The 19,796-nt window shown below is 39.9% G+C and overlaps 1 protein-coding gene across 1 annotated transcript; it reads right to left on the bottom strand.

The window, feature by feature from the left end:
• Window positions 1–1,767: 1,767 nt before the first annotated feature.
• On the bottom strand, window positions 1,768–18,520 carry ERCC4 (ERCC excision repair 4, endonuclease catalytic subunit). The gene is made up of 11 exons (XM_058850002.1): window positions 18,337–18,520; window positions 16,614–16,794; window positions 13,669–13,864; window positions 12,131–12,338; window positions 10,878–11,058; window positions 10,399–10,533; window positions 9,712–9,822; window positions 7,971–8,562; window positions 7,165–7,257; window positions 6,420–6,532; window positions 1,768–5,376 (listed from the first exon to the last, which is right to left on the bottom strand). Exons 1-11 carry the CDS (start codon window positions 18,508–18,510, stop codon window positions 4,643–4,645), a joined length of 2,718 nt encoding a protein of 905 aa, XP_058705985.1. The 5' UTR covers window positions 18,511–18,520; the 3' UTR covers window positions 1,768–4,642.
• Window positions 18,521–19,796: the final 1,276 nt, after the last annotated feature.

A 19,796-nucleotide genomic window follows, 5' to 3' on the forward strand; every position in this document is an offset into this window, starting at 1 on the left:
AAAGTGAAGCTAAAGATATGAATAGTGATTTTAAAATAAAACCCTTATAAATTTATTGTACAAATGTGATAAGATTTAGTAGTGATTCTGAAAATTCTACCTTCAAAATTATAAACTTATTATCTGGCTCCTGGCTAAAATCCATTAATCAGTAGTTCCAGCTTAATAGTTTTAAAAACTCTGGGCCTAGCTCATGGTAAACCTTAGCAAGTCAAAACCAGGAAGACTTATGTGTGGTTTTACTTTGACTATTGATTGTGATCTGAACTTACACGAGAAAGGTTACATTAAAAAAGGCAAGTCAGTTCCAAAAACTTTTGCAATGTAGCTGCTGTGTTTTCCTAAACAAAAGAGAATAAAAATAAGAATGGTCTTAGTGCCATTCTGAGAGCTGAGGAAGAAGCTGAGAGTGCAAGAACAAGATTGCACTGCTGACTAATAATGCCAGCTTGGAAACAATGTCAGCTGTTTAGTAACTCCAGGCTCCTGCTCTTTGATAGGAGATGATCAAGGTGAAAGAAAAAAAAACCCTAGAAATGAAAACTATGCTTTTATTTATAGAGGGAAGCTCTCACAGACAGAACCACAGTAAAATGCAAGCTGAGAAAATGGTATCTATCCATCCCTGATTAAATATTCCTAGGAAGACTGCTTTAGAGCAGTTGTGAATTAAGGTAATTTTGCCATGCTTTAAAAAAAATGACACTAAAATTAGTACATACACAGGCCCATTTTGATATATTGCAGCAACATCTTCTGTTTAGACAACAAATCACCATAACAGTGTAGCAGCCCTGGTTACCCTCAACAACTTCAGTAAGAATTCATCTCTCAGCTAAGTCTTGGCCAGCCAAGCTACTGAACAGTTCTTCCCTTTTTTTCAAGACTGTGACTGAAGATTTTCTTCACTTTAATTTACTGAGGAGAAGCTTTCAAAACACAGATCAAAACTCAAGTAAAAAAATGGCCAGCCTATTTGTATTTGCATTGAAAAGTCGGGGAGATTAGCTTTGTACTCAAAAAAATGGCACTGAAACTTTAAAACACTTGAGAATTTCCTTGTACAACCTTATCAAAACATGCAAATTAAGAAGGTGCATATACTATTGGCAAGTGTATTTTCAATGCAAGAAGGTACCTAACAGTTAATCAGATATTAAAGACTTCATATGAAACACATAAAAGGGTTTATCCTTAGTTTGTTTCTGCAAATATTCAAAATTCTTGCTATTAAATGAAGAATGAACATATGAAATAAGTTATAATGACAAAAGTATTACAAAATGCTGGAGCAATGGTTTCTGAATTTTCTGTTTCTGACCCTATTTGCATTTCTTAAAATCACATATTTTACAAAACACATCAACTGAATATTAATTTAATTTAGGTTATCTTGGAGTAAGGGCTAAGGAGAACTTTATCCTAAAATGGTCCTTAGGAAAGGATTGTAAACCCAGTTCATGGAGCCTGAAATACTGCAAACAGGACAAGTTTCTTTAATGACACTCAGTTACATTTCTTTATGCTGTTTGGCATAGAAATAATGCATCCCTTTAATAATTATTTTTTGGCAGATGTTTGCTTTTGGATTCTATTTCACAGTCAGAATTGGAATCCTGACTAAGGAAAGCTTTAGACACAAATATTTTAATCCTTAAAAATTAAGTTATTTGTGGTTGTACTGTCACTCTGCAAATAAGATATCACAATCACAACAATACTCACACATTAAATTTTTCCACTTTCCAAAAGAGTCACTATTTTTAACATCATAGCTACCTATTTTATAAACCCTGTGCATTTCTGGTCAACTAGCTTACATTTAAATTTTGAAAGCAATCAATCTATCTGCTACCAGAAAAACCCTACTTTACGTGTTCATGCGGAAGTAATTTTGCAGGTAAGGTTTGCTTTGGTTTGGTTTGCTTAGGGACTGCACAGTAACAACACTGCCAGCAAAGCCTCCTTTTGCAGCTGTAGCTCAAAACTGCAAGTGTCCCCATCAGGAGGAATAGTAACCAGGTAACTTAAACACAGGAACTGCAGCTTGATCCATCCTGTGCTAAATAGACTTGCTAATATAAGCTGCATTTGCTCCTAAGAGGTTGTGTGGTTATTCTAGAAGAACTGTCAGTGACCAAAGCCCAGGAGAAACTTCAGAAAAGAGCAACTTGGCTACTCTTTAGCACATGAACCCTACACAGAGGGGCATCACCTACTGAGTGACCTGGGAGCATAAAGTCTTGGGGATAAGGAAGAAGCTGAGACACTCCCAAACTGAAGGAAGGTGGTGTTTGTGTTTGCTTTTTTTAATAAAAAACCACACATTTAAAATATCAGCAATGACAAGATGTACAAATTCCATGGTTGTTGATCAAAGAGAGAATTTTCACCATTCATCCAAACTTGTGTTCTAACTGCATTCAGGCAGAGCCTTGGCTCTGTTATTTCAGGGATAAGTGGTCTCAGGACACAGGACCTCTCCCACCTGGGAGCACAGTCTGTACCTCCTGCCCCAGGAGGACACAGCTCTAACTGGCAATTGAACTTAATACAGTGAAATGCCAAAGCACATGAGCAATAACAACATGCAACAGTGCTACTTTGCTGTTCTAGAGAAAAAGGGCAAAACCTACATAGAGAAAGAAAAAAGGAAAAGCTTTACAAAAACTCCACACATACAAGCAAAAGGCAATTTCTTTAAAATATTTAGCAAATAATTACTTCATTGCATGATGTAACTTTAATCTAGCACACAACACAAGGCTACAACTTTATCACCTGTTACTATACCCTTCATTTTCACCCCATGCACATCAATGCAAAACCCCCAAACCTCACTTACAGAGCTGAGGCAGCATTTGTGAAAAACCCCAAACCCACAGTTCGTGGAGCACCCTAATGCCCATTGCACAAGCAACATTTGCCCTCAAAGGCTGCCAGCTGCCCTTTTCTGAACCAGGCTCTACAGGCCATGCACTCAGGACAGCTTGATCTTACTCGGATTTTCAGTTCTCTTGGCACACTTTAGAGGCATTCTCAATCCTCTGCACATCTGACATCATCAGTCTGAATAAGCAAAAGTCTCATGGAAAGACTTCTTCTCATATTAAGTAAATTCGAATCCAGGGCAACAGAAACCCTAAGATCTGGATTGTAAACCACACCCTAAAAATAAAAATGTTCTGATATCAATACAGCCAAATGAAAAACAAGATAATTAGCAAATTTTAATCTTATTTTCATCTTAAATTTTCATCTGCAGAAAAATGTTCCCTTGGAAATTTGTCACAGCTCAGCCATAGGTTAAAGTTAACAATTCATAATTCACACTTAAAATGCACAATAAATATTTTACCTTAAAGTGCACAGTAAAGTTTTTACTTCTTTTACTCCTAAACACAAAAAATATTTTCCCCTTCCATGAAGTAAATAATATTGGTCTGTTGGTTCCCATTAGAATCGTATAAATACATGTGCAAGTCATAGATAAAGGTTTTGTAAATAGCAAATGTAAATATATTAGTATGGAATAACACTGGACCAACCCTTTTGGCAATGGCAGTTTGTTCTACTGTTGGATCAGAGTTCAATGTAGAATATTATAATTTAACAATGCACACATTCACAAACTTTTCCCTCTTTTATGCTACACAAAATGCTAAAAGTATTATCTTCTATATGACAATGACTTTACTGAGTTTATTGACAAACAGTTGATTTGAGACATAAAAATACAAAAGCAATAGGACTCAAAAGAAGCCAATATTGGAAGAACTTTCAACAGTTTTCGAAAATCTTGCTTAGAAAACAATGGTATTTTACAAGAGGAATTACTCTTTGGTATAAAGGAACAGTGCCAGTGGTATACACGTTTTTCACTTCCTAGTGAAAGAGGCAAAAGAGCTATCAAAACTGAGTAAAAAACAAAGCCTCTTAAAAATATAAGTAAGGCACACTCAAAATTAATTCGCACTGTGGCACCACAGAATCTCTACCCAGTCAGACCAAAGGAAAGCCCTTTGCAAAATCCAGCAAGGCAGAGCAGTACTGGCTTTGGAATGGTAACAAGTATAACTGGTAAGCAGGCAAAATGTAGAGCATAGCATACAAATGGATTTTACTATGACAAACGCTTATGGTCATGTTCTAAAATTCAGAATTCAGTCCCAGTATATTCTAAAGACATTCCTCCATCACTGTCCATTGAAAACAGGCAGTTGCCAGAGAGTGAGACATTAAAAATGGTAAAAGCAGTGTTATATCATGTAGCAGGTCACACAGACTAATCAAAACACAACACATTTTTAGCTTGAACAAGACATCATAACTTTCACAAGAAAATTCCTTTATCAGTTAGTCTTAGCACTTAATTCTTGTGGTCTTAGTAAAAACTTCATTTAGCTAATTCAGTGGTATAGAACTGGTTAAAGTGCTTCAAAAAGAATAAAAATAACTCACATTTCTCTATTAAATATATTTTTTCTTCTTGAAACTTGCCTTCAATAATTAACTCACGTGTTAAAATTGATGGGACAGCATTAGCAAGAAACAGCTGGTTATCTTAGATGGGGCATTTATTAAAACATTTCATGTATTTGCCAAAGTACTTATCAGTGCTGTGTGTTGACAATCTCATGAGTCATCTTTTGCTTTTTCCTTTGGCTAGTGCCTCTGCATAGGTCAGGTGAATAAAGTCAAAGAGTTGTGTGGCATTGGCAGCATTACCCAAAATCTTGGAGAGCTCATCCTTGGACAGTGTCATCAGCTCTGCAATGCTTTTAACGTGGGTCATTACGGCACGGCAGTTTTTTGCATTAATCCCTGGCATTTTTAGCAGGAAGTCCTGAGGCCCAGGGTTGTACTTGTTTGACTCAGGGAGAATTTCAGAATCTGCAGTGATGGCCATCGCTTTTTCTGCGTTGGGTTGGGGATGATTTTGTTTCAGCTCTTCAAACAGCTCAGCAGTAGCGTGGGGAGAGGGACACCACAGGATTCGTAACTTTGGGAAGTGCAGGGTGAGAAGGGTTAGTTTAGAAGTAACATCATTGCTGGAAATTTCTGGCTGCAAGGAACCTCGTGGGATCAAGGAGAAGGATTTGTTAGCATCAAATTCAATGAGGAGAACTGGCCGCTTGTAGTAGCGGCACATGGACACGCACTGTGCGTACAGCCTGCCATTGTTTAGGGAACCAATCAGATCACTGATGCTCTTCCGCTCTACACAGATGTCAGGGGTTAGAATATAATCCCCAACTTCCAAAGTCACAGGCTCAATGTCGATCCCACGGCGATGGATCAGTGATGGAAGCTCACTACGGAATTCCCGCATATCCACGATTATGGTTTGCTGAACACCCTTCTGCTCCTGTCCACCTAAAGAGCAAAATAAACGCAGTTATCCCCATACTTGGCACCTCCTGCTCCGGTTGTTTTCCTGTCTGCTGCCAAGGCTTCTGCAGGGGATGGACTTATCATCTTAAATTATACCTCAAATTCAGCAGTACAATAAATCCAGACTTCATTTGATTTTTTACCATCAGAGAAAAAAACACTTGCTTAAATACATACTGTAATTTATGGAGCATGCTTTGCAGCTTGATAGAACTACCATGCTACTTGCTGTAAGCTTTGTATAGGTGACAATGAAATTAAGCTGTAGATGAAAATTATTTACATTAATCAGGGAAATCTTTAAAAGGCTGCCTGCAAAACAAAATAATGAGGTTGGTCCCTTTTATTTCTGGCTGTTTCCCACAGAAATACAGCTTTTATTGTAGGAATTATGTGTTGGCCTCTACAGATCTGCAGGACACATATAGCACCAAGGCCACAAAAGATGTAACAGCAAAGATTAGAGAGTACATGGCAAAGGAGAGCAGGATTACAGAAACATCAGCAGAGAAAAACAAGCAGAGGCATAGCATACATGTTAGATGAAAAGAACAAAAATGTGGTTAAAATTGCACCAAAAGGAAAAGGATGCTTTATTGAAAAAGAAGTGATCAAATCCATAATGTGCAGTTGTTTATCCAGGCAGCATGTTTTGCCAAGATGAAAAGAAGTCCCCAACATTCATTAGCTCAAGGACAACACTGCCTTTAACCATCTACAGACTTCAGTTTCTATGTTTTAATTTCTCTTCCTACAAACAGCACTAGACAGCCTCATAACCAACAATCTGATTAGTAACAATCCAAATGGAATCTGTCTTAATGGTCAAATACTTCATTAACCTGTATTTTCAAAGGAAACCACAGCCCATTGTCACTGGGAAATAATGTTTATTTAGTATGAAGACTGCAGAACCAACGTGCAACATGTTTCTGCCCCCGATGCTTTGAGGGGGATTTAAAGTGCAATAGTTACAGGACTTTTGGAAAACTCTGGGCTGCAAGCCTGTCCTAGGAGCTGCTCACCTGCTTTGCGTGTGTCAGCAGAGACAGAGGCAGGTCTAGCGTCTCTGAGGAGGTCTAAATTTGTTTCATCTCTTCCTTCTCTTTCCTCAGGAACAACCATGCTGGCCTTCTCTCTAAGAAACCACAAACAAACACACACTAAAAACTGCAAATGCAGGAGTAAAGAAGATTGAAATACTTCAATACCCTTCATCCCGATGTAAAATTATATATAGTTTAATACTAAATGCCAACCTGATCAGAAATGCAATTCACTGCTTTTTTCTAGGTTTTTCCTTTTACAAAGGAACTAATAACTAGTAATAGCACTGCAACCAGCTGAGAAGGAACTGTCAGTAAAAATACTGTCTTATACAGTCTAAGGAAAGAATTTTGTTTCCCCAATTGACTTATGTTATAAAAGCTTTAAAAATTATCTTACAAGAAATGTTACCTACAAAAACACAATTACACAAATGAACTTCATAGACAATTAGGAAAAAATTCAAGTGATGCTGATTAGCCTTTACATTAATATTAAATGCTGCTAAAATTATTAAACAAAATACCAGGTGCTTTGAAAAGGAAAGTTGTGACTTTTTGTTGATTCTCGATAGGCGAGTAGTCTTTACATCCAACAAAGAATTGAATTAAAAGTTTATTTAAAGCCTCACCCAGTAAAGAACTTCAATCTATTTAAAATGTAAGCATATTAGGGAATTACATGAAACACTAACAATAAAGGCAGTTAAACTAATTGTGTTACCGAATGAGCTTTTCGAAGGCCTCCTTCTCTTTCCTCAGAGTTGTGAGGTAGCGCTGCTCTTCTGTGGAGCCCCCATATATGAGGAAATAAACTCTGTAGGTATAAAAGAGAAAAAAAATAGAGGACACAAAACTTTGTATTGAGTTAAAAAATCCACAACCAATAAATTTTAGTTTGGTAGCAGTCGGTGCCTGACAAAGTAGTTAAAAGTATATTAAATTTTAAGTTTTCTAAATTTTTAATTAATATGTGGCATCTATTCATAAAACTGAGTATTACAATTTCAAGGTGTATTAAATACATATACCCAATGTGGTGATATTTCTGTCAGCTAATGCAGTAACTGCAAATACTATTTTTCTTTATTGTGTTTCCTTTACTTGCTTCTCTGTCACAGTTTTTGAATAACTGGTCTTCAGCATGATAAACATCAGGAAATGTGAAAATTAATTAAACTCGAATCCTTTTGCTTAAAAAATCATATCTTGAGAGATGGTTTAAAATGAGACTACACCACCTCAAAATGATCTATTGCCACTAAAACAACTGAAGCAGAGGTCTTGGAATTGTTTGGGTTTTTTTTAACAGATATGTTTCTGCTGTTAAGGGATTAAATATTTGCTGGAAAGTAAAAATTATCTTTTGGTTACACCAGACGTTATGCTTTTGTTTAAACTTAAGGGCTCAACAAGAACTGAAAGGTAGCTAATGAAAATGAACAGCAGCATGTTCTGCCTTAACTGCTGACAGTGCACTTTTGATTTTTTTCTGTTCAGACTAGAATTACCCTGGCCAAGTCAACTTGCCTCAAAGGCTTCCCAGGCCTGCTTGCCTTGTAGATTTCCAGCTGCCGAACAAAAGTGAGTTCTGCATCATACAACACAACATATCTGGGTTCTACTTCGTGCAGCACCCGAGTGAGCGCGTAGGGATCCCCACACCCCTGCAGTGGGTGGATAATTGTCAGTGGGTCCTTGAAAATCCCATAGTAACAATCTGAGGGTAAGTTCACATCAAAATCTTCAGGAATGGTCTCTTCAGTGCTGCTTTCTTGGCTACTGCTTAATTCTTTGATGTCTTCCACCTCGACTTCCTCTCTCTTTTCCTCCTCAGTTTTCCCTATCATTTGGATTATAGTCCGGTCTTGCTGCTTCTTCTGTTTATTTTGTTTTGAAGAAGCTGTGAGTTTGGCTTTTTTGGCTTGAGGTCCTGTGTCTGGTTTGGCATTTCCTTTGGACTTGATGGCTTTTCTGTCCTTAATCCACACTTCTCCAGCTTTCTCGTCCTTTCCAAAGGTTTTGTTATATAGTCTCGTTAAAAAAGCTTCTGCTCCAGCAATAATATACTCCCTGAGCTGTGCACAGGCTCGGTCATCACTGGCACAAATGAGCACTTGCCCTGCAGTCAAGAAACAAGACCATGTTTACAGCCTGTAATGCTGTGCTGCTTATCCAGCTACAAGCACCTCCCGAGCCAAGGGCTTGCACTGATCTAAGCTCTGTGCCTGCCAAATGCCTTGACATTCGGCTGCCACAGTCACTCTGGACTTTGAATCTAAATTGAATGGCTTTTTGTACCAAATAAAATTAGAGAAGACTAATGGAAGTTCAACATTCCTTATTCTTACAGTATCTAATTTCATAAAGTTTTCCTTCCCTTCTGACCACTGGAAACAAGGCAGACACAGCATGTGTTAAAACATACTTGAACAACTACTCATTTTTAAGATGTGGAATAAGAGAGAACTTAATTTAGACCATTCTAATTTGTCAGCTGTGTTAGAGAGTCTACAAAACACATGTTTCACACAGTATTATTGACATTTGTGAATAACAATCCTCTGCAAGCTGACTCAGATAAACTCCTACAAGGCTAGGTGAGAGAGCCAGCTCTTACCCAGAGTCAGAACACTGTGGGTGGGAGAAAAGAGCATTTTTTTACCCTTACTATTTCCTAAAATAAAACTTGTTAAATTTTAAGGGAATGAAAAGCCCTAAAATAGGAAAGGCAGCAAAGCAGTTAGACTCTCTTCCCTGCCTCCTAATTTCTACCTCATTTATATGCAACTCATGAGAAGCAAATTTTCAGGTGCGTGAGAAGAATTTTCAAGTTAGAAAGGGTGTAAGACAGAACCCCTGTTTTTGTTTTGAACCCAAACTTCAGAAATGAGTGAATGGTACCTTGATCATTATAAATTTTCACATCAGTTTTATTTGGCTTGGAACAAAGGTATCAGTATACTACTGAAATGTAACCTAAAATGTTTTTTCGGAATAATGCAGTTCTTTCCTAAAACGCATTGTATAGGAATGAACAGCATTTCCTCTTTTAGAGCAAGACCTAGTAAGAGTTTATGTAAAACTATCTGATTTTACATAGTTTATGTATATAATGTACTTAAACTCATCTTAAGGCCACAAATTACTAAATTTAAACAAGCTCTTTGATAAAACTACAGAAAAGAGGTAGTTCCTTCTCTTCAAGGTCAAGTAGAAGTACAAACCAGTAGAAGTACTAGAAAACTTCTATAGTTTTGTATTCTCTCACCTGGACCACCAAGGTTGTCGCTGTTCTTATTCTCATTTTCAATCTCTTTCAGGACTTCTCTCAAAGCTTCCCATTTTGGATTACTTTCTAGAACCAATTCCCTTTTCAGTTCTGAAACAAAGTAAGATTGAAGATAGCAGCTCTTGCAGCCAAAATATCCTTCAGACTTTAAATCAGTGGTTAGATGTCAATAGTGTGATGGTTGTTGGCACATATGATATTCAACAGCCTACATATGCAACTTGTTATGCTAATGAGCTGGAGAACACTCTTAAATTTAAAAATGGAGATAAGTGCTTTTGTGAAGCAAAACGCTGAAATATTCACTCATTCTTCAATTCTGAAACTCCTGAATATATTTTTTTAATAAAAGCAACCACAGCCTCCTACTCTTTCACATAAGATAATAAAGATGAAACTAAACATCAATGTAATGCAAGAACAATTCCACAAAAACTCTTCCAGTGATCAGCTGAGCAAGCTTAGGAGAATCCCCTACTTCGTGACTCTTTTACGTTGTTTATTACATAGTTTTGGAACTAAGATTATGTCTCAATTTATCCCAGCTAACAGACTGATATCCTGAGTAGTGGAAGTTCATGCAGGGAACCAGAGCACAAGTAATAATATGCAAAGCTCTTGGAATCGTGTGACACTCTCAAACTTAAAATTAGGAATGATCAGTACCATTTTCCTTCTTTACATCACGTTTTTCGGAGCCTGAGCCTTTGCCTTTCTGATTCAGTTTCTCATCTGCAATGCGATAAACTCGAGCTCGAGCATTCACAAACATTGAAGTACTGGAGTCAAGGAACAGCCAGCCTGGAGAGGAAATGAGAGGAAGCAGTAGTAGTTTGACATCTGCAATGTGTACGTGTTCCAATCCTCTGCAGTAAAGCCCCAGATATTCAGCTCGAATACCTGCCCTACCTGCTTGCTGTGTAATCACCAGCTTAATAAAAGACAGAAATGTGATGCAGCTCTCGTACTGTTAAGTAACAGCAGTTAAGTGGGAAGATGAAAGAATTATCTGTCAATAAAAACCTACGTCCTTATGGCTGGTTGTGTAAAACCTAATTAGATACCTTCATGTTTGGGAATGATAATTAAAAACATCAACATTGCACTGTTTCATGCATTAACTTGTATTGTTATTCCATGTTTACCTGAGTTCTCACCAAAAGCTTTTTCACTTGCTTTCAGTGACTCCAGGAGATTAAGAAAAGTGACACAATCATACTGGGTTAGATACAGTAGCAAAGTACGTAGGATCTTCAAATCCTGGACCAAAGACTTTGTCTTAGCTCCAAGCTGATGCCAGAGAGGATCTAAATAGTGACGTATTGTCTGGAAATAAAAATTGGCAAGTTTGAAGTGTCAAACATACATTATTGCATTATAGCTTCTAACCAAGCTGAGAATGCACTTGAACTTTACAGGGGACGCTCTGGCTTCCCAAAGTTATTACAGATACCAAAATAAAGATGTACTGGTGACATACTTGTTTTGATGTAAGTTACCATATTTTAGCAAAGTTAACATAATATAGCTGTCTCTATGAAGAACATTTCACCAATTAGCAGATGTATATAATTCAATGCTTTCAGTAAATTTTTTCTTTTCTATCCACTGGTAAAACTATAAAAAAACCACCTTTATTTTACTGGTACTGGCCTGTTGTATTTCATATCTAGTGTTCTTTACTTAGGTACAGCAAAAACCATTATAATGTAATTTAGTTTCCAAAAGCAGATAAGTGCCATGAAGATGTGCAACTTCTAGAGCCCAAGGAAAAAAACCTGCAAATATTTAAAGTACAGAAGGCCTTCCATGCAGATTAAATCACAGTTAACGAATAACTGCGTTGCACTATTATAGTTGATTTCATCCTAATGAAAGCATATATGTGCCAAACATTGCAGATCTGTCAAAAATAACAATGAACACAAAGTTACTGATATACAAGATTAAAGATACAGCAGATACATGCATGTGCAAATTGTCTGTTATGTATGGTGCCTCTCCTACTAGAGAAAATAAAAAACACAAGCATGAAATCCAAAAGGAAAAAGGGAGTATGTGTGTGGCAATTACTGATACTTATCTCCAAAGTATTCTGAGCTGAAGTTAGAACTATCTTTTTAATAACAGCAGCGACAATTATTATTATAACCAGGATGTTCTTACTGTTGTGACTTTGGAAATGAAGGAAGAACAATAATACCAACACATCAAAAACCCTGTTGGCAACTGTCACATCACCATTACATCCCCTTGTACCAGTAATAAACACATCATGGGAGAACACTCAGCTGCTGCTGGTTGTTTATTTTGCAAATAACATTTCTGTTTGCATGGCAGGCACTTTGGAGCTCTATATCCTGTTACTTAGATGCTGCAGAACAATCAAAATGGTTACCTTGTCAAAAGGTTTAGCAATAGCATTCTCTAAAGATAGATCTTCTACTTCAAGAACTGGGTTGTAACGTTTGAGTTCCCTTAGACACGCGTTCAGAATGTCCAGGATTGCAGTCTGGATAGCAAGCATAGCAGGAGTCATTGCCACATGTATTTCCACCACTTCAGGTTTATGCTTCTCTAAAAAGGAGTGCACTGCTATATGAAATCTAAGAGAAAAAAGGCTTCTTAAGATTTACATGGATAGTTTTGACTTAGAATTACTCAAAAGTTTCTATAAACTACAATTACAATTGTTTTAAATGTAAACAAGTAAGTTAATTCCAAAAACAGTTTCTACTGATGTGAAGACTGCAATCTTATGAACAGCCTTGGACCATCTGTTCCACAATTATGACTGAAGTCATTCTAGTCATGTGAGCCTATAGTGCTGGTGAATGATCCATGGAAAATTACTGCACTGGATTCTGCATCATCATCACCACACATAGCAAATATTAAAATAAGCCCAAAATCATATGAGGGAGAAACTGGAAGGGGTTCACAAAATCTCTGAAATCACACGGCTGTGCCAGCAGATTTTGTGACGTTTCCAGCTTGCAATGACAACCTGTAGGCCCTTGTTGGAACCCTGCCCTTGGAGCCACTCCAGCTGCTCAGATCCAGAGATGCCATCTGACTGCTCCTGACAGGATGAGGCTCAGAGAACCTGATGGCTGCTGACCTCTGCAACTCTATGGACATTTTCCTTCCTGCAGCCTGCAGCCCCAGGTCTTTTCATGGATGTTAAAGAAGGAAATCTAGAGAGCTTCTACTTAATCCTTCCTACCCTAGGTATGTCCACTTCTACTTCCCTGGGATACTGAAAGAAACACTGTTAAGGAATTTACAATGCAGAGGAACAGTTCATTAAGGAGTGAAACACATTCCAGCCCAGACTAGTGGAACAAATGGGCAGAGCTCCTGCCCAGGGCAAGATGACTGGGTCCTCAGTGTCCAGTTCCATTTGTGGATCTGCTCCTGGAAGACACAGTGCATGCCACATCTTGGCAATTTGTTTTTTAACAGTCATCAAGAAATGTTCTTCATACACAACATATGTGTATAAGAAGATTGAAAAAATCTGACATATAGAAAAAGATGCATGGAGTTTTATCACAGCTGGAAACAAATGCCTCCATGATTAGCAGAACTGAGAGACTGTTTTCCTGTCATTATATGGCTTAAAAACTCTTGTTTAGTAAGAGAAGTTATTCTCAAACTGTTAAGAATGTCACTTTTTGCTGTGATTTCTGTTGACTAAAAGGACAGCTCTATCATAAGGTTCATCCTCTTAATAGAGTCAATTTGAGTCTATTTTCAAAAATGCTCTCAGAAATTCAGCATCTTTAAGACTACTTCTGTTAAAACCCGAAAAAATTTTGTTTGGGAATACAAGAGGGAACACAGATTAGCACCTCATTTTCTTAGGAACCCACTGTAACATCCTTCATCTTTCTTCTAAGTTTAACTCTCCAGTGAAGTAAAGAAGTACCTCACCTTGGCCACAAATAAAGCTTCCCAACAAAAAGATTTTTCATCACTCTTTCCACATGACAAAAGCCAGTGTTAAATGCAACTGCATTATCTGTAAAAGCTTTAATGAAGCCTTGCTTGTTCTTCTGACGATAAAGTCGCAAGATGAACGCTTCCTGACAGGACTCAATGATTCTGTGTGCTTTGTACACCAAAATGCCTGGCAAAAGAAAAAAAAAATCAAATTTAAAAGAAAAAACACAGTAAGGTCCAGGTTTGTACAGATCTTTCCTCTCTCACCATAACTGTCTTATTATTCTACTGTTCTTTTAATTACAGGAATTTAAGTCTTCTAAAATGAAGGTTGAACATTGAAAATTTTATGAGGTTGAAACGAATGATTCCTCAGTGTTAATACCATGGAATTGCCAAATAACAGAACTGGGTTAATAATGCATCTTTAACAGAATAAACAAAGCTTATGCATGAGTGGCCGGACTTACTAGCTTGTAAATTTCTTTACTCCTGAAACATAAATTGAACTTGAGCCTTTTAAAAGGAGGAAAAGCAAATGCACGACTGCACTGTTACAACAACGCAACTTTGATGTGTTTGAGGCTGTGATAGCTGATTTCTTTTGTTAATAGAAATTCTGGAAATACAGACTTGTCAAGTAACTTTCATTGGTAACAATTCAAGTGTTTACATAATCAAAGAACGTCTGAAAACATTAATTTTGGTTTTCTCTCCCATCTGACAGTCATATTCACATTCAAGAACAGCAAGTATTATAAAATATGAGTATACCACCAGCTTTCTTTATGGCTATGGGTATAGTAGGAATTAAAGACCTATCAAGCACATTTCAATAAAGAGAAGTGAAAGAGTTTAATTTAATTACGTGTTTGAGGTGAACACTTCTGGAGTTCACAGTTCACTCAGCCAAGACCTGCTAAACCAAGGCTTGTTTTTTCCTCATGCTAATCATGTTAAACAGCACATTTCATTATTTTCCCTCTCCCTCTACTGAAGTAAGGCCTGTGTACTATCTGTTCACAGCTTCCAGTGGAATCATAAATGCCTTTCTAAAATGGAGGCAAAGGACATCAAACATCAAAGGTTTTACCTTGTGCCTACATATGCTAATTCAATATGCTAGTGTTCAATTTCTGTAACAAGTCTCCTCAGCTCAGCACCCAGCCATTGATTTTAACATGTCTTTGCCTGCTAAATGAACAAGCATCCAGAAAAGACTTCCATTAACAGCTAGCTATTCATGATTAAGTCCTAAAATAATCCACTACAAGGTATTTCTCTATCTAGATATTGTTAGACCTGCCCTATGAAGCAAACTTTTCAGTACATAATAATGATCATATCCATCTCTGAGCAACTTCTAGTTTATCACACTGTTACCCCAGATGGACATGACAGGAAAGACAGAACTTCTAAGAGGTCAGTAAGACTGTGTTTATTATAATACCTTCCTGCTTTCGGTCATCTGCTGGTGGAGTTCACACCTGCTCTGTAAGCCTTGCTACAAATAACTTGCCACTTTTTATTACACCAACTTGCATCAATATCACTATGCTGTCAGGTACATAATTTGTAGTCAGCTATAACCACCAGGAATAATTCTGCTTTACTGCAGTGATAATTTCTTATCTTGATTTAGCTGGATTTATGAGTTTATCAGATGTTAATTCACATTGATTTAAAAATTGACATTTTTTAATGTCATGTAATGAAAGGCTTTTGCTGTTAATTCCTCATGAAACACTACTACAAGATTTTGTTGTACAATCTCACACACAGACAAGGCACACGGACCCAGGTGTTAGGTGGCTGGGAATGAATGAACCATTGAACCAATCGATTGCAGCTGCTCTCACACTGACCTCTGGTGGCAATGCAAAACCTGTCACAGCTCTGTGGCACTACAGGACAGCAGCAGTTTTAAAACTTTACTGTATTTCTTCTTTTTTTTTTCCCTTTTCTTCTTTGGTAGAGTAGAAAGGTAGAGTGGAGGGAGTCAAGGGAAAAAGAGAGATTACCACAGGTTTCCCAAAAAAACTATTCACTTCTTTTGAACTTAGAAATATCAGAATTGACAAATTTGGTGTTCTTCAACTCCAGCATAAAAGTGTTCAAAATGTTTCAGAGTGGAACTTGCTATAGCTTGACTAAAAGGAAGAAGGTACAGCTTCTGAAGCAGAAACTCAACTTGTTCTAAGCATACAACATTCAGCTATGTTTAATCATTAAGCTGTCAACACTTAGAAAACAGGAAAATATTCTTAAATCCCTGGCTCTTAGATATCTCCTTTTCCAGTTCTCCAGGCTGTAACAGGATTTCCAGCTTAGAAAGGAACATAAAAACAGAAGTGGCTGGGGTAGAAGGGGAACAGAACATGAGAAGAAAAGGGTAACTCTCACATCTTCCATGTATAGCTTCTATATAACTACGATAAAAGAGTTGCAAGCTATTCCCCAAATCTTTACAATCACAGTAACAGCATTACTTTGTAATATTGCTATTTTCATAGTGTCCAAGTGTGTCAATACAAATACTAGTGAGGTATTTTTTTGATGAGAAATCATCAGGAGTAATTTGTTAATGCAAAAATAGAGGTAGTGTGCATGGTGCATAAAGCATGACATCTTAAATCAGCTTTAATGATAGGCTACTGTCCAACAGAACACAGAACAATATTTCATCAAGCGCAGTCAATTATTCTTCTTTGTAAGCTCTTTAAAACTGTATGATTAAGTAAGGCAAACAAGTTGAGAGAAAAAAAAATTAAAAATATGAAAGAACTACGTATTTGCTCCTTTTACCTCAGTCTTGGTGAGGGAAAAAAAAAATAATTCTTCAACCTCAGTAGCTGTTAGTAGAACTCTTCAAATAGAATTAAGCATTGTGTATTTTCAAACAGAACACTCTTACCTGTATTTCATTAAGCTCTTACCGGTAATGAGATTGGCAGGAATTCTGTCAGTAAGGAAATCTACCACAAGGATCCGACTTGTTGCAAAGATGACTCCTCCTTGTGTATAAAATTCATACCGAGTATTATTTGCAATTTCATTGGTAACGCGTCGAGGGAGATGAACAACTCCATCTGACCTCAGCTGATCAATAAAATACTCCTAAACCAAACACAATAAAAACACAAGACGTTATTGTGGTATCCAGGGAAAGGGATCCAAAAAGCACCTTTATTATATATACTCCAGTATATAATAAGGAGCTGTCAAAAACAAATTAAGACATGATAGTATAACATACTAAAAGAAGTCAGAATCATTATGATTTTTTTCTCCTTTGACATGCATTCTTCAGATTCAAACTCCTCTGGGTGATTTAAAAAATCTACATACTCGGTAGTAACTCGACAATACTTATATAAAAATGAGCAACTAACAAATGAAGGAGCTTATATTTTCTTATATTTCAATATCTCATTTTCAGAGAAAATTCAATTTTAATATTGCCTTAAGAACAGAGAATTCGGAAGAGATCATCTTGTAGTCCCCTCACCTGTCATTAGATGACTACAGCAGGTATATCATATATACCAAGCTTAATCTTATAAACTACAGCTGTGATTTTTATTCACCTATGGTTGCTATAAAAAGTCCCCCAAGACCTCCCCTTCCTGACGGTGGGAAATTTACCTGGTTCCAGAGAAAAAAGAGCAGGTTTTTTTTGTGCAGTTAGGGACAAACCTGTCAAGCCCTGATTCACCCCTTTCTCCTCACTGGTCACTTCTAAGTCATGTAGTTGTTTTATCTCATTAGCGTTACTAGGACTTCATTGCGCTGCAGGAGTAGAGATTCCACTGCCATGATCCATGTGTGTGGTTTGGCAGCCTCCCCAGGACCTGGGGGTGGACAACAAGCTGTCCCTGAGCCAGCAGTGCCCTTGTGGCCAAGGCGATCCTGAGGTGCATTAGGAAGAGCGTTGCCAGGGAGGTGACCCTGCCCCTCGACTCAGCCCTGCTGGGGCACATCTGGAGTGCTGGGTCCAGTTCTGGGCTCCTCAGGACAAAAGGGACACGGAACTCCCGGAGCAGAGGGTGACAAAGAGGATGAGGGGACTGGAGCATCTCTCTTGTGAGGAAAAGCTGAGGGAGCTGGGGCTGTTCAGCCTCAAGAGGAGATGGCTGAGAGGGAACCTCACCAATGTCTGTCAGTGTGAGCGGGGAGGGCTCAGAGCAGGGACCGGGCTCTGCTCCCTGGGGCCCAGCAATGGCACAGGAGGAACGGGCAGGAACTGATGCCCAGGAAGCTCCACCTGAACACGAGGAAGAACTTCTTCCCTGTGAGTGACCGAGCACTGGGACAGATTGTCCAGAGATGCTGTGGAGTCTCCCTGGCTGGAGATGTTCCAGAACTGTCTGGACACAGTCCTGTGCTGTGCGCTCTGGAATGACCCTGCCTGAGCGGGGAAGTGGCATCAGATGAGCCCTGTGGTCCCTTCCAACCTGACCCAGTCTGTGGTTCTGTGCCGGGGCCGGTGCACAGCGCCAGGCCCACCCCCCACACCGCCCTCCCCGGAGCCCGCACACCCTCCCGCCAGCCCGGGGAGCCGCTCCGCGGGCCGGGGCAGCGACAGAGCTGCCGGCCGCCCCCGGGACGCGCCCGCCGCAGCCGGGAGGGGAAGGGACGGGCGCTGGCAGCTGCCCTCACCTCCTCGGCGGGGCTGGTGTTGAGCACGAGCACGAGGCTGGCGGGCTCACAGTAGAGGCGCAGGAAGCGCAGCAGCAGGCGGTCGATGCCGAGCCCGCGGGCGCACACGGCGAGCCCGTCGCGGTGGAACAGCTCCAGGAAGATCTGGCTCTCGTGCTCCAGCAGCGCCGCCATCGCGGCACCGCTCCCGCGCACGCGCGCGCGCCCCGGGAGCGCCCCCTGCTGAGCCCGCGCGCGCGGTCCTCCAAGCCCGGCGGTTTCCCGCCCCGCGCGCGAGGGTCCCTGAGGGAGGTTCCGTCCCCTCACGCACACCCACAGCGGGCGGGGACGGGACCCCACACACGGGCTCCTGCTGCGGCCAGATGAGCCCCCGCTTCTCCCCGCGCGGGGCGTGTGCGCCGAGTGGTAATGCGAGCTGGCCGGTCTTCTCCAATTATTTTGTGTTTATTACGACCCGGCCTGACATTCCCTCAGGAGAGGTTTGGGTTAGATACTAGGAAAAGGGTTTTCATCCATAGGGTGGGGACTGAACAGGCTCCCGAGGACAGTGGTCACGGCCCCAATGCTGACAGCTCTAGGAGCATTTGGACAGCGCTCTCAGGCGCTGGGCGGGATCGTCGGAGTGTCCTGCGCAGGGCCAGGAGTTGGATCGATGATTTTTGTGGGTCTTTCCTACTCAGAATATTCTGTGATTCCGTTATTTTTTACCGGGTATCTGCATTTATTAAGCACCAAATCCAAGCTCTCCTGATCACCCCTCTCACGAGGCATCGGCACCTCGCTGTTTCCGTGGTGCCCGCCCCAGAAAAGGCTGTTTGTGCCCACAGGGGTAAAGGCGCTCCTCAGGTCTGCTTTCAGAAACAGCTGGAAATGTAGGGCGCTCCTCAGACTTCCCCTCCAATTCAGCCGAGCATCATGGAATCACAGAAGGGCTTGGGATGGAAAGGAGCCTCATATCTCCCAGTTCCACGCCCTGCCGTGGCAGGGACACCTCCCTTTAGCCCAGGCTGCTCAGAGCCCCCGGGGTGGTTCAGCTGGGTCAGAATCCCCCTCTGGATAGGGAAGAAAGCTGCCAGCTTTGTGTGCAGGGCTGCTGGGCAGGGGAGCAGCTCACCACCCGCTCCTTCCATCCTGGGAACCTGGGCAAAATGTTCCCATCACTTCTATTTGTGCAGGGCGCTGATTCCAGTTATCTCTGTCAATATTGTCTTCTTTGGGTAAAATGCCGTTATCAGGGCATTGAGTCAACGGTCAAATATATTCAAATAAACACTTTCAGTTCTTAGTTTCACACTGTCACCTGTGGGCAGCTGCAGCGGGGATTCCTTTGGGTTTCAGTGTTTTTCTAATGAGGGAAAATAAAGTGTACGCTGCCAACGCGTTCCTTTACTGCACACTTGTTCCAGTCGGCACAGTTAATGAAGAGCCACTTTGCAAAGCATTATTTGTAAATTTTCCAT

This window comes from Poecile atricapillus, chromosome 14 (assembly GCF_030490865.1).
Source record: "Poecile atricapillus isolate bPoeAtr1 chromosome 14, bPoeAtr1.hap1, whole genome shotgun sequence".
NCBI lineage: Eukaryota > Metazoa > Chordata > Aves > Passeriformes > Paridae > Poecile > Poecile atricapillus.